Raw genomic sequence first — 18004 nt, 5'->3', positions numbered from 1 at the left:
GGTATAAAAATGGTCCTAGGTCAAGTTCAACCTACAATTCTAACCTTATGGCTAAGATACAGTTGGTCACCGTCTTTCCATTTACCTGTGAAAAAGTAGATTAAATACGTCTAGAAAAATCAAATCTTTGAAACATTTTAATTCCCGGGTTTTAAATTTCAGCTCCTCCACTTGTTAATTCAAAACTTTCTGCGCTTCAAGCTTTCTTACCTTAGAGATACTCATGGCCTTAGCTCAGTTACTATGATGCTGCTATAATCTTTGTGCTTGAAAATATCTAGAGATTTTTCATGATTCTCTTACTGCCTCTAATGGTTTTAGTAAGAGAGAATACCTCAGCAGTTTATACATAGCAGGCTTAAAAGTTTGAGATTTGTGGGTTATATACATAGTATGTACGACACATATTTAAAACTTATTAGTCAAACCCATCATTAAAAAATGGAACATCGGGGTTGGGGATTTAGCTCAGTAGTAGAGCGCTTGCCTAGGAAGCGCAAGGCCCTGGGTTCGGTCCCCAGCTCCGGAAAAAAAGAACCAAAAAAAAAAAAAATAGAACATCACAGGACTGCCATATCCCATTTTATCTTTGCAACCATGTAATGAGGACTTTAAGATGAACATCTGATGTATCGGGGCCCTTTTTAGCACTTGGTTTTTAAGAGTGCAATGTAACCTATGACATAATTTAAATGTTTCTAGTAAAGTTTCATGATCAGAATTGGTAACTGAAAAAAATCAGCTAATAGAGTTATTAGCATGATATCACTTTGTCCTGCTTGGTTGTTGAATGTTTCAGTTTTGTTTCTGTTTTCTGGTCATATGACTCAAGGCAATTTCTGTAAATAACAGTGCTGACTTTATTGCTGTGGTCTAGTCCAGTGTTTCTCCACAGAAGCTGTTAATAAACTCATTCTACTGTTGTCCGTACCAGAATCACAAAGGCAAATGGTAGATGGCTATAACAGCAAATGCAGGCACACCAGAGAAGGTGCTGGGCCTCTCTGTCTCTTGACACATTTTTTTTGGCTTTGTTTTGTTTTATAAGATTTTTTAAAAAAATATTAAGGATTTAAATGGTCATAATCCCTAGAGGAACTTTTTCAGTCATCCCAAGATAGAAGATAATGAGGATTTAAGATTGAATTTTGTGTGGAAATACCTTATGCCATGTAATTTAGTAATCCATAACCTACATTTTCCTCCTCCTTATATTATCTTTATAGGCAGCAGTTTTGTAAATAGCCATTTTCAGATGATTTCATGCTTTTATTATGGTGTCCGCATTGTTTGCCGCCTTTCCTTTGTTCCTGTGTTATCATTCTAGTAAGTAAGCTGCAAGGCTGTCTCTCAACAGCGAGTGTCTGAGTGTTTGCTCTGTACTAGACTAGTATTGATTCACCATGAAGGGCCTTCAGGGTGGCAGGCATTCAGTTATTCTGCCTCCCCTACATCCGCTGCTTGGCCTCTGCATTTTCTGTAAGGAAAATACCTGGGCAAATAAAACATAAAACTGATGGTCTTTTCAAATTACTTTTTATTTTAGATAACAACATTCAGAAATCAGACTTTGGAAACCAATCTCCATCAACCTCCAGGCAACGTAAGTTTATCTATTCGCTAAGTGGTCCAAACTTGATGGCTTGTATTTAAAACATATTTGACAGCAGTATGACTTAATGCTATTTGAAGCATCATATAAGCACGTATATGCTTATAAAAATATATACTGTATCAGCAGGGAAATTCTGTGGAGGAAAACCATATGAAACACCAGTTTCCTCTTTATTGTTCATAGTACTAAAAATAAACGTTGATAAGTAGGGCTGGAGAGATTGTCTGGTGAGTAAAAATCTTACTGTACAAACCCCAGCCCCGGAGTTCAGACACAAGAACCACATAAAGGTGGAGGAGAGAAGCGACTCCACAGAGTTACACTCTGATCTCCATGCACATGCCTACGCCCACACATGGCCTGTGCACACACGGCACTAATAAATTAACCAAAAACGATTTGTTACTGAGTAAGCAACTGTTACATTAGACTGAAGTAGGCTGGATTAGCAGGCAGGTAGCGTATAGTGTGATTGAAGCAAATGCTGCAGGTTTTGAAGTCCACAGAGGTGTATTTGAACTGAACTGGAACACTTACCTTGTCTATAGCCTTGAAGAATTTTCTTATTCCTAAAGCCTGTTAACCTTGAATAATGAGTACTAAGCAATTATTAGTGATTCTCAAATTTTTGTGTCTTTCTACATTGATAAAAATACCTACCCTTTCAATTAATTTGTGAATGACAAGATTCTTTTTTTAAGAATGATTTCCATATATACTCATCAGATGATGGATACTTGAGTTGTCTGCACTGTGTGGCTCTACATCATTGCGGTAGCAAACCTGAGATGCAGATGTGGCCTCCACATACTGAGTCCATCCCTTTGGATACATAATTTGCCGGGAAGTTGCAGCATCACATAGTAGTTTTTAAAAGTGGGCTAAACCTATTTATATTTACCTAGAAATTAATCTCCAATTTATGAGAAGTGGACTCTCACATCCACTTCTATTTCTAGATACCTAAAAATATTACTCAGATATAAAGAATTTTAAAAGCCTTTTTATGGAATTGTGGACTTTCCTTGCAACTTCAACACTGAACAACTGACAGTAAATACTAGTGAGGTTGTGGGGGGAGGAAGAATCCTTATTCACTCCTAGTGGGAGGATAAACTAGCACAGCCATTACAGAAATCAGTATGGAGGCTTCCCAGGTACAGAGCTGCCATATGACCTAGTTATACCCGTGGGTACACAGCCAAAGAACTCCATGTCCTGCCACAGAGACGCTTGTATGTCCATCCATGTTCATTGCTGTTCTGTTCATGACAGCAAGGAAGTAGAATCAGCTGTACATACATCCAGCAGCAGGTGAATGAATAATGAAAATGTGGTGCATGCACACGCACGCGCACACACACGCGCACACACACACGCACACTGGAATTCATTCACATGTAAAGAAAGGTGAAATGGTTGTGTTTGGAAAGTATAACATTAAGGAAGGTGGCCCAAACTCAGACAGAAACTGTATGTTCTTTTCTGTGCAGATTCGAGCCTGAAATGTATAAGTGTGTGTGTGTATAAGTTATAATATACTTAAGTTTATACATATAAATAAATGTGAGTGTGGGTAAAGCATAAAATACCAGAAGGAAGACTGAGAAGGGGTAAAAGTAAGTGCTGAGGAAGGATGAAGGAGGCGGAAGTGAGTGGGAAAAGCACATGGTACAGCAGGAAAAGCAGCAGGTCCTGAAATGTAGTCTGAAATGGGAAACAGTAACTCACTGTTACTGAGGTTTTGTGCTCTCGGGTTAAAATTCATTATCATTTTCTAGAATAGTTTTAGTTGGTAGTTTCTTTTTTGCTGTTTTTCAGTGTGTGTGTGTGTGTGTGTGTGTGTGTGTGTGTGTGGGTGTGTGGGTGTGTGGGTGGGTGTGGGTGTGTGGTTTTTGAGACAAGCTTTTATATAGCCTATGATGACCTTGAATTCACTATGTAGCTGATGCTGGCCTTGAACTCTTGATGCTATTGGCTCTATGTTCCAAGTGCTGAGGTTATAGGCACGTGCCACCACACCTTGCTTTTTTTCTTAGATTTTGAATGACATGTCGTACATTAGTCATTAGGAAATACTGATTCACTGAGGTGTCAGACTTTCACTAGGCATGGTGGGGATCTGAAGTCGAATCATGCCTGACTACAGAATGAGGCTTCCTCTTTAAAGCAGTGTATGCAGCCAGAGGTATCCCAAGGGTAATCTCAGCACTCAACAGGGAAGACAGGAGGATCACCCATGAGTTTGAGGTCAGCCTGGTCTACATAGAATTTCAGAGTAGTCAAGGTTATTATGTTATGAGACCTCATTTTCTGAATGTTGACACACTGTGTACAGTATAAAAGATTCCATTTGTTAATATCACTGTCAGCCTGAGGATCTTTCAATAGTTAAATCACCAGGAGTGGTGATGCCTGCCTGTAATCCCAGTCCTAGGGATGACAATTGTGAGGTGAGGAGCAGTGGGAGAGTTGGCATGAGTTCAGTGTCCTGACTCACAAGATACTATTAATATTACCTAATTTAAAAAGTAAGGGGCCAGGCTGGAGAGATGGCTCAGCAGTTAAGAGCATCGACTGCTCTTCCAAAGGTCCTGAGTTCAAATCTCAGCAACCACATGGTGGCTCACAACCACCTGTAATGGGATCTGATGCCCTCTTTTGGTGTGTCTGAAGACAGCTACAGTGTACTTACATACATAAAATAAATCTTTTAAAAAAAAAAAAGTAAGGGACCAGTGTTGTTGTTAGTTTTTTGTTTGTTTGTTTGGTTGGTTTTGTTGGCACTAGATACTGTGCTAGGGCTTCACACATGTGAGACATTTACACCAAGTTACACCATGCCCCAGCCCAAGGACTGAGGTGGAGCAAAATTAACTTAGGATCATCTTAATGAAACTGGTTCTTTCTCTCCCCCTTTAAATTTTGCTACACTTATTTGTATGGTAGCAGAGAAGACGACAGTGACTGTGCTAAGACGGCTAAAGTCAGTCCCCAGTGACCCCTGCCTCAGCATTTCCCATGTTCGCTGATTCACCAGGACAAATAACACCCGTGCAGAAAACAAAAATGTCTGTCAGTTTTAGGGACTACACCCACCAAGTAGTGTTTAAGATAGCTTCAGGCCACACTCTGAGATCTGCTGCTGCAGAAAGGCGCCTAGTACATCTAATTAGCAAAGTAATTAATAGATAAAAGGAGTGGCATTTATTGGTAAGTGAAGTGATCTATGAAAATGCTGAGGAGGGGTTGGGGATTTAGCTCAGTGGTAGAGCGCTTGCCTAGGAAGCGCAAGGCCCTGGGTTTGGTCCCCAGCTCCGAAAAAAAAGAACCAAAAAAAAAAAAAAAAAAAGAAAGAAAGAAAGAAAATGCTGAGGAAATGGAAGAGCATTATGTTAAAGAAATGTCATGATTATCTCCAGTGATATGGACAGGTTCAGTGCCAGAGTTGTACTCTGTCCATCTGTGCCACAAAGGAAGCTACAGTCCAGTGAACTCACATGGCCAAGTAGCTGCTGTAGCATATGGAAAGCACGGAGAATCCTCTTTCTGTACTTCAGATACTCTTCCCTGGAGAGAGAGCCATGCTAACTGCTGAGCTCCTGAATTAAGCAGTGCTTTATAAAAAACCAGGATTTACTTCCCAACTATTAGACAATGCTCTTAAGTCTTGTTTTATAAAGTTTTACTTCTGAAGTTACGTTTACACCATTTCATATTTAAATTCTTTAGAAACCATTATCTTTTTTACATTTATGATATATACCCATAACTTAGGTATGTGAGCTTTTATTGAAGCGGGTATTTTTATTTCTTAAGGAAAACATTACTAGCTCTCCCTTTTTAAAGTTCTCTCTCTTAGACATAGTCAGACACACCTTTAATGCCAACACTCAAGAGGCAGAGGCAGAGAGTGTGAGCTAACCTGGTATACATACTGAGTTCTAGCAAAAGTCACGCATGGGACTATAGATACGGCTCAGAAGACGACCCAGCTTTAATTCCAGCACCTTTCAGGGGCTCATAGTCTCCTGAAACTGTAACTCCAGGAGGATCCATTACATCCAGCCTCTGTAGGGTGAGCGCATGCGTCCCCACACACATACACACACAAATAAACCCTCACTCTTGAATCTAAGAAAATGTGATATAAATGTTCTTTTTTTTTTTTTTTTTTTTCTGAGCAGAAGCAGCTGTACAACCCCCAGATGAGTCTTCTGTCAAGATAAAATGGTGGCTGCTGATACTTGTTGCTGCTCTGGCCATGGGAATATATTGGTTCTTTCATACTCCTGTAGTAGAAACCACTGCTGTTCAAGAATTCCAGAACCAGATGAAGCAGCTCCAGTCTAAGTACCAGAGTCAAGATGAGAAACTGTGGAAGAGAGGCACAACATTCCTAGAAAAACATCTGAATAGCTCCCTCCCTCGGCCCCAGCCTGCCATCCTGCTGCTCACTGCAGCTCAGGATGCTGCGGAAGTGCTCAAGTGTCTGAGTGAACAGATCGCCGATGCCTACTCTTCCTTCCGCAGTGTCCGTGCCATCCGGATCGACGGAGCAGGCAAAGCTGCTCAAGACAGTGACCTCGTTAAGCACGAAGTCGATCAGGAACTGACAGATGGATTTAGAAATGGCCAGAATGCAGCTGTGGTCCACCGCTTCGAATCCCTGCCTGCAGGCTCAACCTTGATCTTCTATAAATACTGTGACCATGAAAACGCAGCCTTCAAAGATGTGGCCCTCGTCTTGACGGTACTGTTGGAGGAGCAGACGCTGGAAGCCAGTCTAGGCCTAAAGGAAATTGAGGAGAAAGTGAGGGATTTCCTTAAAGTCAAGTTCACCAGCTCTGACACGGCCAACTCCTACAACCACATGGACCCAGACAAGCTCAATGGACTCTGGAGCCGCATCTCCCACCTCGTGCTGCCCGTGCAGCCTGAGAATGCTCTGAAAGCAGGCAGCTGCTTATGAGGGAAAGAAGCGGAAATCCTGTCTCGAGTTTGAACCATTTTCAGACTTTGTAACCAGAGACGGATTTTGGAGCAGTTTTTGAAAACTGGTTTCTTTTTAAAGGAAGTAAAGTTCATACATAAAGGTGGAATAACTAAATCATTTATGCAGCCTACTTCTCTGTGATTTGGGAGAATCGTTTTTCTATTTCCACCTAGAACCATGTTAAAGATATTTAGCATAGTGCACAGTATATGCAGTCCCCGAGTGTCTGCTACCTTGATTCTGGCCGAATCATTCTTGCTGTGTGACCAGCGAGAAGGGCTAGGTTCCTCTCTCAAGCAATCAGCTTTCTATTGAATTTTGGATTTGTGTTTGTGACCTTATTAATGTCTGACAACCCCCTAATTGTAGCTATGGATTTCCCTGTTACTTCTTCTCTCATACCATTGAAATGTGTGGTCCTTAGTTTCTACCTATAAAAATAAAACTGGGTGTGCAGTTTAGCCAGCCCCTCCCCCACTGGTTTGTAGAGAGGGAGACAAGGGTGTGGGAGGTAGAAAGAGAAGAGAAATTGTTTAATAGAGAAGGGAAGGAAGGAAGGTAAAAAGATGTTGCAAGCTGGGCATGGTAAGCCAGCCTGTTATCCCAGTATTGTCCCAGTAGTCAGGAGGAGCAGAGGTTCAAGGTCAGCCTCATCTATAGAGTGAGTTTTCTGCCACCTGGACTACATGAGACACTGTCTTAAAAAAAATAAAAATAAAAAATTTTAATTTAAAGTTTTCAAAATGGCATGTTACTTTAAAAAAGAAACATAAAAGTGACAACCAGCCTCTGAGAGGAGGTCACACAGGCAGGCCTAGGCTGGGAACTCAACGCCTAGGCTGAGGCCTGGAACTGTTACAATTTACTTTTTATGCTTCTGTCCTCGGTGTAAGGCTAAAGCTCAGTGGTAGAGCATTTGCCTAGCCTGTGCAATACCTGGGCTCAATGACCAGCATTCCACATGCCTGTAATCTCAGCACTCATCCAATGAGGTTGTAGTCTCTTGAATTCAAAGCCAGCCTGGAATATATATATTATATCAAGACCCTAATTCAGCCCCACTCCCAAGTCAGAAAGAGTTCCACAGTCCTCCCAAGACTTTTTAAGCCTGTATATTATACAGTGTATTTCCTTATTTAACTCTTAACATTTTGAAAGGTAGGCAAATTCAAAGCAGTCTTGGATAGCACCTGACAGTTTTTGTCTTAAATAACAGTTTCCGATACATCCTCAACTTGATGGTTTGAGTTTTTTTTTTTTTTTTTTTTTTTTTTTTTTTGCTTTTTTACCAGTACTAGGAATTGAACCTGAGATCCCACACCTACTGGTCATGTGCTCTGCCAGCAGTAGAAATACATTTCAAAGTCAGGTAACTCATGTCTACAATCCCAGCACTTGGAAAGTTGAAGAGGAAGCCGTTGTTAGCTATATAGTGAGTTTCAAGCCAGCTTGCCTGGGCTGTAGAATGAAATAATGTCTCAGCACACACACACACACACACACACACACACACACACACACACACACACCCCACACAGACACAATATACAGCACACAGTGACAACTTCCAAAAACAGTAAGCAGTTCTCTGTTGGTCTATTGACAAGAACTTGAGTACTTGACATCCTTGAATGGCAGTCCGTAACAAATATAAAAATATACTCTGCACGTAATAGCTTTATTGAGTACTTCAAGCCAAAAAGAGTGACCCTTACCACACATGAAGAATGTTGGACATAGGTCTCTACTGCTGTAGTATTTTAGGGTGTTTTGCATTTGTAACTAGGCTTTCTCATCCGCTGGCTGCTTTTTTGTTTTCTACTCTTACAGATCTAGACGCACCTTGAGCTCCTTTTTCCATAGACTTCTAAATGAGCATACTACGTTAGGGTACCACTCAACCCTTTACCACCGGGAGTCTTGGTGCGTGGTAGAAAGTAGTCTAACTTCTTTCCAGGGGACTAGCAATATTTGTATCTTTATTATCTGTTTCGGTCAAGTCAGACTGATGAGGTTTATTTTGTAAAGAATTATAAAAAAGCTTTTGAAAGTCTTTATTTTTTACATACATATCATAAGGAAATGGAAGCGTTTTATTGAGTATTCCACTGGCTTGAATAAATTTTAAGTGATACGTTGCTTTTATCTTTCAGGATAAACAACTGTAGCAGTTAATGTGTAAATAACTTAAGAAGCTATTTTAGTAATTTAAATAAATTACTTTTTGAGTTTGTATTCTGTGTGTTATAAACTTAATGATTTACAAGCCTTTTTTTTTTTTTTTAATTAATCCAACTCTTTTGAGAAATCTATTGACCTTGGCTAAGAGAAGCTTAGGCCAAAAGAGTGCATTGTTTGGAAACTTGATTAACCATGGTTTTTTTTTTTTTCTTAAATATTTTATTTATTTAATGTATATGAGTACACTGTAGCTGTCTTCAGACACACCAGAAGAGAGCATCAGATCCCATTACAGATGGTTGTGAGCCACCATGTGGTTGCTGGGATTTGAACTCAGGATGTCTGGAAGAGCAATCAGTGCTCTTAACCACTGAGCCATCTCTCTAGCCCTTAACCATGGTTTTTAAAAATTTTTTTTTTTTTTTTTTTTTTGAGCTGGGGACCGAACCCAGGGCTTTGCGCTTCCTAGGTAAGCGCTCTACCACTGAGCTAAATCCCCAGCCCCTTTAAAAATTTTTTTAATCCATGTATTTTGAATTATTCAAGTAGAGTTGCTTTAGTATCTTGATTTCTCATGAGCCCCCGAAGCAGAGTTCGTGTTTAATTGCTTCTGAAAGAACCTTTTTAGATTTCCTTTTCCTACTCACTCCCTCTCACTTTTTAATGCTACATATTCTGTGTGTGTGTGTGTGTGTGTGTGTGTGTGTGTGTAATTATGCTTTATACAAAATAATTTGGTGCACACACACCCATAAACCAGTTTTCACTGTCACTGGGGATGTGTACTCAAGAATGTCTTCACCCTACCCTCTCTGGTGGCAGCACTCCGGAGAGAGGGCTGCACCCCCCCGCCCCCCCCAGGGCAGCACAGGAGAGCAGTCCCTGGTGTGTGTGGAGAATATGTAGACATGAATGTGGGAGAGCTGACCCCCACCCTTCTACTGGCATGAGCTCAGGCAGAATGGCCCCTCTCTCCTGCCCCTTGCCTGGGGCACATTAGAGCTGGAGAACCAGCCCTAAGGCTGTGAGGGAGGGAAAGCTGGTCCTGTCCCTTGACAGCTGTGGCACTTGGCTGAGCTGGCCTGACCCCTGACCTGTACACCTTAACCGTACATGAGGCAGTTCTGGAGAGCTGGCCGGCTCAATGCCAGCTGCTGCAGGCAGAAGATCTGGCCCTGCCCCTTGCTTGGCCAAAGCAGGAAAGCTGACCCTGTTGGTGTAGGCACAGGAGACCTGGCGGGCTTTCCAACCCAGCTGATACCTAGGCTCAGCCAAGGCTTGGAGTTGGCTCACACCAACATCAACCCCATCTACGGGCTGCTGGAACATTGTGAAAGGGGCCAGTCCTGCAGATTCAAAGCTGCAGGAGCTCCATGACACAGGGCAGCAACAGGATATCCTGGAGAGGAGTCCCAGTGAGGACCCAGTATTCAAAGTAGCAAAAGCCTGAGGGCTTGAACCTGACCAATGATGCATTGCAATGAACATTTGCAAGTAAAGCTGTTTGAGCAAAAGGGTACAAAGCCTTTTTTTTTTTACATTTCATTTATTTTATTTTATAGACGCGCCTCAGTACTCACGAAGTAGCACATCTGAGTGTAAGTTGTGCGAATTTTTCCCCTTTTACCATGGATTCTGGGGATCTAACTCAGGTTCAGGCTTGGTGCCAACCGCCTTTACCTGCTGAGCCATCCTAACAGCCCTGTTGAAAGGTATATAACACACTTGCCTAGCATGCGCATGGCCTGGTTCTGCCCACAACACCTGTTCAGTAACTGAATAGGTAAGAGGAGAGCAACTCCCTGGGCATTCGAGGTCAGCCTGGGCTAAGCAGAGTCAGTGTCTCCTGAGAGCCAGGGTTGGGGTGTGGCTTAGTGGTAGGACGCTTGCCTTGCACCCGTGAGGCTCTTGGTTCACACCTCCCATTCTGCAAAGGGAAAAGCAAGTCAAGGCGAAAGCTCTACTCTCTGTTCACGGTTGTGATCCTTTCAAAGGAGAGAATAAGTCGTCAGCATGAAAGAGGGGATTGAAGTCTTGAGAAATTGAGCACTGTGACTCTGATTGACAAAAGTAATACTCGCCCAAGTATTTTACAGTACAGTATCAGTTTTACAGGTTTTTTGAAACTAAATTTGCTATCCTTCTTTCAGTTGCCTTCTTTAGATTTTTTCCAATTCTTAAACAAAACAAAGATGTTCATTCAATAAGAAGTTAGAGATGAAAGTTTGCATATTTCATGTCATTGGTCAATGCTTAAGCTAAAAATGGAAACCCTAGTCCCGTGTGATCTCACTAAAGTGTCCTTTATGTTGGCTGCATCTACCTGGAGTTCTCATAAAGGATATGGAAATGACGTCTGCTTCATTGTCCTGACCGAGGTCACAGAGTAATAACATCATGTGAATGAGTCCAAGTAGTCTTTTCCTAAGGAAGACTGTGATGGCCCACCACAAGGACCCTGTGGTAAAGGATGCTTTTGCTAGGTAGGGAAAGTATAGCTTCACCTGAGCAGATCATGGGGAAAACTTGCATTCCACACTGTGGACAGGATGCATGTTCTTAGACTCTTAGACTACTTCCTCTTTTCCTGGCTTCATTCCTGCAACCTCATTGCTTGGCTAATTTTAATTTGTAAGTCTTAAGTGAGATCCCCTCGTATTCCCCTAATACTGTTGGAGGCTCTCTCTCTCTCTCTCTCTCTCTCTCTCTCTCTCTCTCTCTCTCTGTGTGTGTGTGTGTGTGTGTGTGTGAGAGAGAGAGAGAGAGAGAGAGAGAGAGAGAAACCTTTATGATTACCTGCATATGTATGTATAGTTTAAAAACTTAGGAGACCTTTATAATCCTGAGAGAAGCCAGTGGTGGAAAGTGGAAAGTTCCTGGATTATGTGTGTGATTTGGAGGCTGGAAAACTTCCACCACAAGGGTCATGAGACAACCAGAAATGTTCCTGATGAAAAGCAGCTTCCACAGCTTCTGGAATATTCGTCCAGAGCCCAATATTGTCCCCACTCAAACCTGTCTGGAGGAATGAATGAATCATTCTTTTTTTTTTTTTTTTTGGTTCTTTTTTTCAGAGCTGGGGACCGAACCCAGGGCATATGACTGATAGAAGTAAGGAAGGGAAGACCAGTGTTCTGCTTTTCCTGACTAAGTTTTTAAAGTTTTTGTGTTCTCCTTTATCCCGCAGTTCACTCGTGAGTGTGGACTTCCACTGCCATTTGCAGAAAGCGGGAAGTGTTAGTAGATGGATGGTAGTAATCACAGTGTGCCTCCAAGTGGTACACATTTATAGTTCCAGCCACCAAAAGACTGAGGGAGGATTGCTGGAGCCCAAGAGTTCAAGGCTGGGCTGGGCAATATGGTGAGACCTGTCTATTAAAAATGTAGGGGCTGGAGAGTTGACTCAGAGATTAAAAGCACTTGCTGTTCTTGCAGAGGACCTCGGTTCAACCCCGGAACTGATAAGGAGGCTCACCGCTTTCTTAGGCACCAAGCATGCATGTGGTACACATACATACATGCAGGAAAAACACTCAAACAAAGGAAAACAAATCTTTAATAAAGAAGAAAAAATATTTTTTAAGATTTATTTATTTGTGTGTTTTATATAAGTACATTGTACACTGTCATTGTCTTCAGACACACCAGAAGAGGGCATCAGATCCCATTACAGATGGTTGTGAGCCACCATGTGATTTCTGGGAATTGAACTCAGGATCTCTGGAAGAGCAGTCAGTGCTCTTAAGCCCTGAGCCATCTCTCCTGCTCGAAAAATATTTTTAAGAAAAATTAAAAGTTCAAGTTGTTGACTAAAACCAACAAGCTTTACCTAAGTAGAGTGTATCTTTCAGGTTTTGTGGTTTCTTTTCCTGTTCTTCTTAAACTATTTCAGACAGTTAAAATGAAGGAAACTCTTCAAACTCAATCTATGAGAACAACATTATCCTGACACTCGCACTCGACTCATAAAAATACAAGAACAAAAAGTAAAACAGGGCACACCAGTATCTGCAATAAATAGGTGAGAACCGCTGCTAAATCAAACCCAGCAGCACATAAAGAGATGACACGCCAAGATCAATTAGGAACTGTCCCAGAGATGCATGGGCAGTTCAATATAGGAAAACAAAAAGTACCATGCCACCAACAAAAAGACATACACCACAATTATTTCAGTTAGATACAGAAAAAAAATCATTTCATAAATCTCTGCTAGTATGTTTCTTCACACCCGTAATCCCAACACTCAGAATGCTGTTCTTGTAGGGGGATTGCTGTGACTTCCAGGACAGACTGGGCTACAAAGTAAGACCTTGTCTCAAAAACCAAAAATAAGTAATTAAATAAATTCAACATTCCTTCATAATAAAAAAAAAACCCTCCAAAAATTGGGTATGGAAGGAATACATCAGGATAAAGGCTGTAGATGACAAAGCCAGTCCCAATAGAGGAGAACTCAGATAATTCCCTCTAAAATCCAGAACAAGACAGACACATACTTTCATTATCTTGTTAAATATAGTACTGGAGTCTTATCCAGGACAATATAATGGGATAGGTGACAGGAGTTCCAATAGGAAGGAGGAGGTGAGACGATCCGTCTAAACATATCATGGCGTTGTCTGAGGAAAAATCCAGTTCACCAAATATGACTGTCAATTCATCAATTGAACCCATCGATTCAGTGAGTTTGTGAAATACAAAAAAAAGAAAAATACAAATAAATTTTGTAATATACCAATAACAAAACTGTTAAGGACTTACAAAAAAATCCATTGTTCCATTTATTATATTCTCAAAACAGAGACAGACACACAGACAGAGACAGACAGACAGACAGACACACAGACACACAGACAGACAGAGACACCAATACTAAGAACAAATTCAACCAAGGAATGAATGACCTCTACAGGGGCCCAGGTGGTGGGGATACTTTCCTAGAAGAGCACCTACATAGCACACACAGCCCCTGCATCCAGGCCTCAGTAGTGCAGCAGACAAACCAAATTAACCAATTAAATGCATCCCCCACTCATGGACTGAAAGAATGCTGCTAAAACGTCTACACAAGGGGGTTGGGGATTTACCTCAGTGGTAGAGTGCTTGCCTAGCAAGCCCAAGGCCCTGGGTTCGGTCCCCAGCTCTGAAAAAGAAACAAAAACATCTACACAACCCAGAGTAGTCTACAGAGCCAGTGCAGTTCTACCGAGATACTCAAGACTTCTTTCTCGGAAATAGAAAACTCAGATGTACATGTGTGGAGGTATGGAGGGTGGAATGGGCTGTTAGACTTCGTTCTCCCAGCTTGCTTCCTTTTCCATCTCCCAACTGTCTGGTAGGGGACTGCCTAATAAAAATCCTGCACGTTAAATCCGGAGTTAGTGAAATGGCTTTGTTGAAGTGCTTATCGTGGGAGCATGAGGGCCTGACTTCAGATCCCCAGCGCCCATGGAAACAGCCCAGCCCAGTGTGAGGTGCACCTGTAAATCTCAGTGCTGGAGAGATGGAGACCGGAGGCTCCCTGGGACTTCTGGGCCAGCAAGTCTAGCCAACAGGTTCAGGGAGAAGCACTGTCTCAAAAAATAAGGTGGAGAGTGACTGAAGAAGACACCAAGAGTGAACGACTGGCCTTACATTCGACACACACGACCTACATGCCCAAACAGAACAACAACAACAACAAAAAACAAGACAAAACAAAAACCATATTATTTTGTTTCATGGTTGTGGGTGCTACAACCACTGGAGTCCAGTGCATGGTGGTGAGGGAGGCTTCCATACTACCTTAATAATATGAGTGCCCACGTTCACAGGCTTCCTGCGTGACACACAATAGAGGATCCCAGCAAACTAGTGGAACCTCAGAATGGGCCTGGTACAGAGCGGCGGCTGCTCCTCTGTCTTTACGGAAGTCCCCTCCAGCGCTGGCAGCCTGGCACCTCCCCATAGTGCCAGTGAGATAGTTGGCTACTCCAGAGCTCCTGTCAGCTCCCCATTGGCCCAGAGGCTGTGTAAAAACACAGGCTGCTGAGCAATGCAGTAGATCTGTGCCTGGATGCTGGCATCGGTGGTCTGTGTCCCGGGTTCGTGACTCCGCCTCCCTCGTACCCACCTGGATCCCAGTTCCCACCTCAATCTCATTCTCAAAGGAGCAATTTGTGTCCTGTTTCAAACTTAGTATAGCATGTAAATGGAGTGTCATTAAAGTTTATTATTTAATATGGGCCAAGGACCACTCAAGGTGGCATACATACAGTATCACAGTTAATCTTTATAACTTTTGAAGTAAGTGTTATTTCCTTGCTGAAGAAAAGAAATGGCTGAGGCAAAATGATTCGTAGGAAGAAGGCAGTTGCCGCTTGAGTTCGATCCTCAGGTCCAATGTGGTGGAAGAAGAGAACTGAATCCCCAAGTTGCTCTCTAACCCCCATAAGAATACCATACCTAAAAAAAATACAAATTTAAGTGGGGGCTGGTGCTAGAGAGATCAGCAGTTTTAAGAACACCGGCTTCTCCCAGAGGACCTAGGTCTGATTCCTATTACCCACATAGGAGCCCATAACTGTAACTCTAGTCCCTAAGGATACGCTGCCTTCTACTGGTCTCCATATGCAGCAGGCATGCGTGTGGTATATAGACATCCACACAGGCAAACCATAGACACATACAAAATAATTTAAATTAAAGAACAATTTAGCTGCACAGAGTGGTGTAGACATTTAATCCCAGAACTCGGGAGGCAGAGACAAGCATGTAGATCTCTGCGCATTTGAGACCAGCCTGGTCTACATAGTGAGTTCCAGATCAGCCAGGGCTACATAGTAAGACTAACTGGCAGAAGAATTTATAAATAAAAGGGGGAAAAAAGGAAACCATATAAAGAACCAGGGATGGGGGTTGGGGATTTGGCTCAGTGGTAGAGCGCTTACCTAGGAAGCGCAAGGTCCTGGGTTCGGTCCCCAGCCCGGGGGGGGGGGGGGGGGGGGGGGGAGGGGACCAGGGATGGAGAGATAAAGCAGCAGTCGAGAGTGTTTGTTACTGTTCCAAAGGATCAGAGTTCAATTCCTAGCAGCCCAGGGATCTGTCACCCTTTTCTGCCTATGAGGGTATCCATCCACACGTGTGCATATATGTACACAGACATACACACATTTTAAAAAGATTCTTTTTTAAGACAAGGTTTTCCAGTATAGCCCCTGCTATCCTGGAACTCTCTGTAGGCCATGCTTTCCTTCCATGTGCTGGCATGAAAGGCATTCACCACTACTGCCTGGAAATATCTATTTTTTTTTGCCACCAAGTGCACTTTTTCGAATCCACTGTGGACTGATATGTGAAGGTAACGTTTGAATATGCATAGGGCGAAGGGCCAAGGCCTCAGCCTAGGGGGAGGGCCAGATGTGGACTGTGGAATAGCGGGCAGCTAGAACCCAGAATGTGGCGTTCTTTGTGAAAAGGACTGGAAGAGGTGATAGGGGACATAGTGATGCTGAGAACGACCACAAGGATGCTGAAGATCAGGGAGCTGATGTCCAGGCACGTGGCAGTGGAGGTGTAGGCCTGGGCTCCAATCAAGTCGTCCACCATCTTCCTGTCCCTGGACTTTGCAGAGTACGCGGAGGCAATGAAGCCCAAGCAGCAGGAGTTGAAGAAGAATGTGTTGAACAGGGACCAGACCACAGGGTCAGGCACAGACACCTCTCTGGGCATGTTGATCACGGTGGTCCTCACAACAGCTGAGTTGTGGGGTTCCCCCAGCTCAGTCAACCCCGTACTCCTCTTTGCTTGTCTCATAGCTTTGCTTGTCTCATAGCTTGGAGAAAGCCCAGCATTTGTGGGCAAGAAGGCTTGGGAATTGTGGCTCATGGTATTGACTCTGGAACAGTTACCTGGTCTAGAGGATGCTGCTGCTACCCTGGTTCTAATATCTGCTGTTCTTAAGGAGCAAAGCCGATAGATAATAAGCCATAGCTTATAAACCATAAACATGGAACAGATATAATTCGATATAAAAAAAAGATGGTATCTGACCCATAGGTCTCTGGATTAGCTGATGAAACCTGCAGCCCTTGTGTACACCTGATGACAAAACTTAGAATTCTGCTAGGAAGAATCCCTTCCTAAAGGAAGGTCCTACTGTGATTCAAATTTCCTAATCTAAATCCACATTACATTTTGGTACGGCGCTATGCTCTGAGCAAAAATGCCACCACGTTCAGGAGTTCTGATGGGCGGTTTGCAAAATACAGCTGGGCCTATTGACTATTTACTCCCCTTCTTAGAGAGGAGCTGGGAGGATCATGAAACCCTACCTGAGTATCCAGGTACCCCTCTCAGTTGGTTGTATTTACTTCTGCCCTAATTGCTTGTGGTCTTGGGAGAGGATCTAGAGAATATAGGTGAGGGAGGATGGGGGTGGCTCCATCACCCCTGCTGAGTTCCAACAGGCTACTATGGCTGCTTTAAGGTCACCTACACTCCTGCTGGTAATCTCTTACCCGTTGCTCTGTAAGGCTAATACATTCATTCCTTGGTTGCCCTGGTAAATCTTGGTGGAATTTCACCTCAGATTGTCATTGGGACCTGAGGAAATGGGGGCAGAATTTTTTTTTTTTTTACATCTCTGCCAGGGAAAGTGTTTCAGCAACACATTTGATGATATTTAGTCTCTCTCAGTGCAGATTCTGTAAAATTGTCGAAAGTTTCTATAGTTGAAATTACTGTAAAGCCCAAAGTATTTTGTTGGACATCTCCTCTGGAAAAAAAAAAGATCTTTATTTCTTGTAATCCATGCTCTGTCCAATAGATATTTCAAGCTGTGTTTGACTGGTGCAATGCTGCTTTAAAAACAAAACAAAACAAACAAATGAACAAACAACCCCCCCCCCCCAAAAAAAGGAAAACAAAACCAGAACAGCAACAAAAATCATCTATGGGGCTGGGAGATGGCTCAGTCAGTAAAGTGCCTGCTCTGTGAGCCTAGGACTAGAAATTAGATCCCAGCACCTACATAAAAAGCCGGCTCATACAGGCTGTGGTGGCTCACCCCTTTAATGCACTTGGGAGTGGAGGGGCAGGTGAATCTCTGTAATTTAGAGGCCAGCCTGGTTTATTGAGCAAGTTTAGGACAGCCAGAGCTGCACAGAGAAACCCTGTCTCAAAATAAATAAATAAATAAAAAGCTGACCCACATCTGTCTGTAATCTCAT

The 18004-nt window shown here is 42.7% G+C and overlaps 1 protein-coding gene and 1 pseudogene across 4 annotated transcripts in view; one reads left to right on the top strand and one right to left on the bottom strand.

The window, feature by feature from the left end:
* Nucleotides 1-7350, top strand: part of Tor1aip1 (torsin 1A interacting protein 1) — a 29442-nt gene extending 22092 nt beyond the window's left edge. For 3 of the 4 annotated variants that reach the window (XM_039090334.2, XM_006250028.5, XM_006250027.5), the window contains 2 exons: nt 1547-1603; nt 5803-7345. In XM_039090334.2, the coding sequence (XP_038946262.1) occupies nt 1547-1603; nt 5803-6587 (842 nt within the window). In that variant the 3' untranslated portion in view covers nt 6588-7345. Of the gene's footprint in view, nt 1-1546; nt 1604-5802 lie in introns of all 4 variants that reach the window. The other variant, NM_145092.2, reaches the window with a different exon arrangement.
* An 8868-nt stretch (nt 7351-16218) lies between these two features.
* On the bottom strand, nt 16219-16907 carry Ifitm2-ps2 (interferon induced transmembrane protein 2, pseudogene 2; annotated as a pseudogene).
* Nucleotides 16908-18004: the final 1097 nt, after the last annotated feature.

Source organism: Rattus norvegicus, chromosome 13 (assembly GCF_036323735.1).
Source record: "Rattus norvegicus strain BN/NHsdMcwi chromosome 13, GRCr8, whole genome shotgun sequence".
Taxonomy (NCBI): Eukaryota; Metazoa; Chordata; class Mammalia; order Rodentia; family Muridae; genus Rattus; species Rattus norvegicus.
Note: the sequence above shows the minus strand (reverse complement) of the source record. Positions and strands in the feature narration are given on the sequence as shown.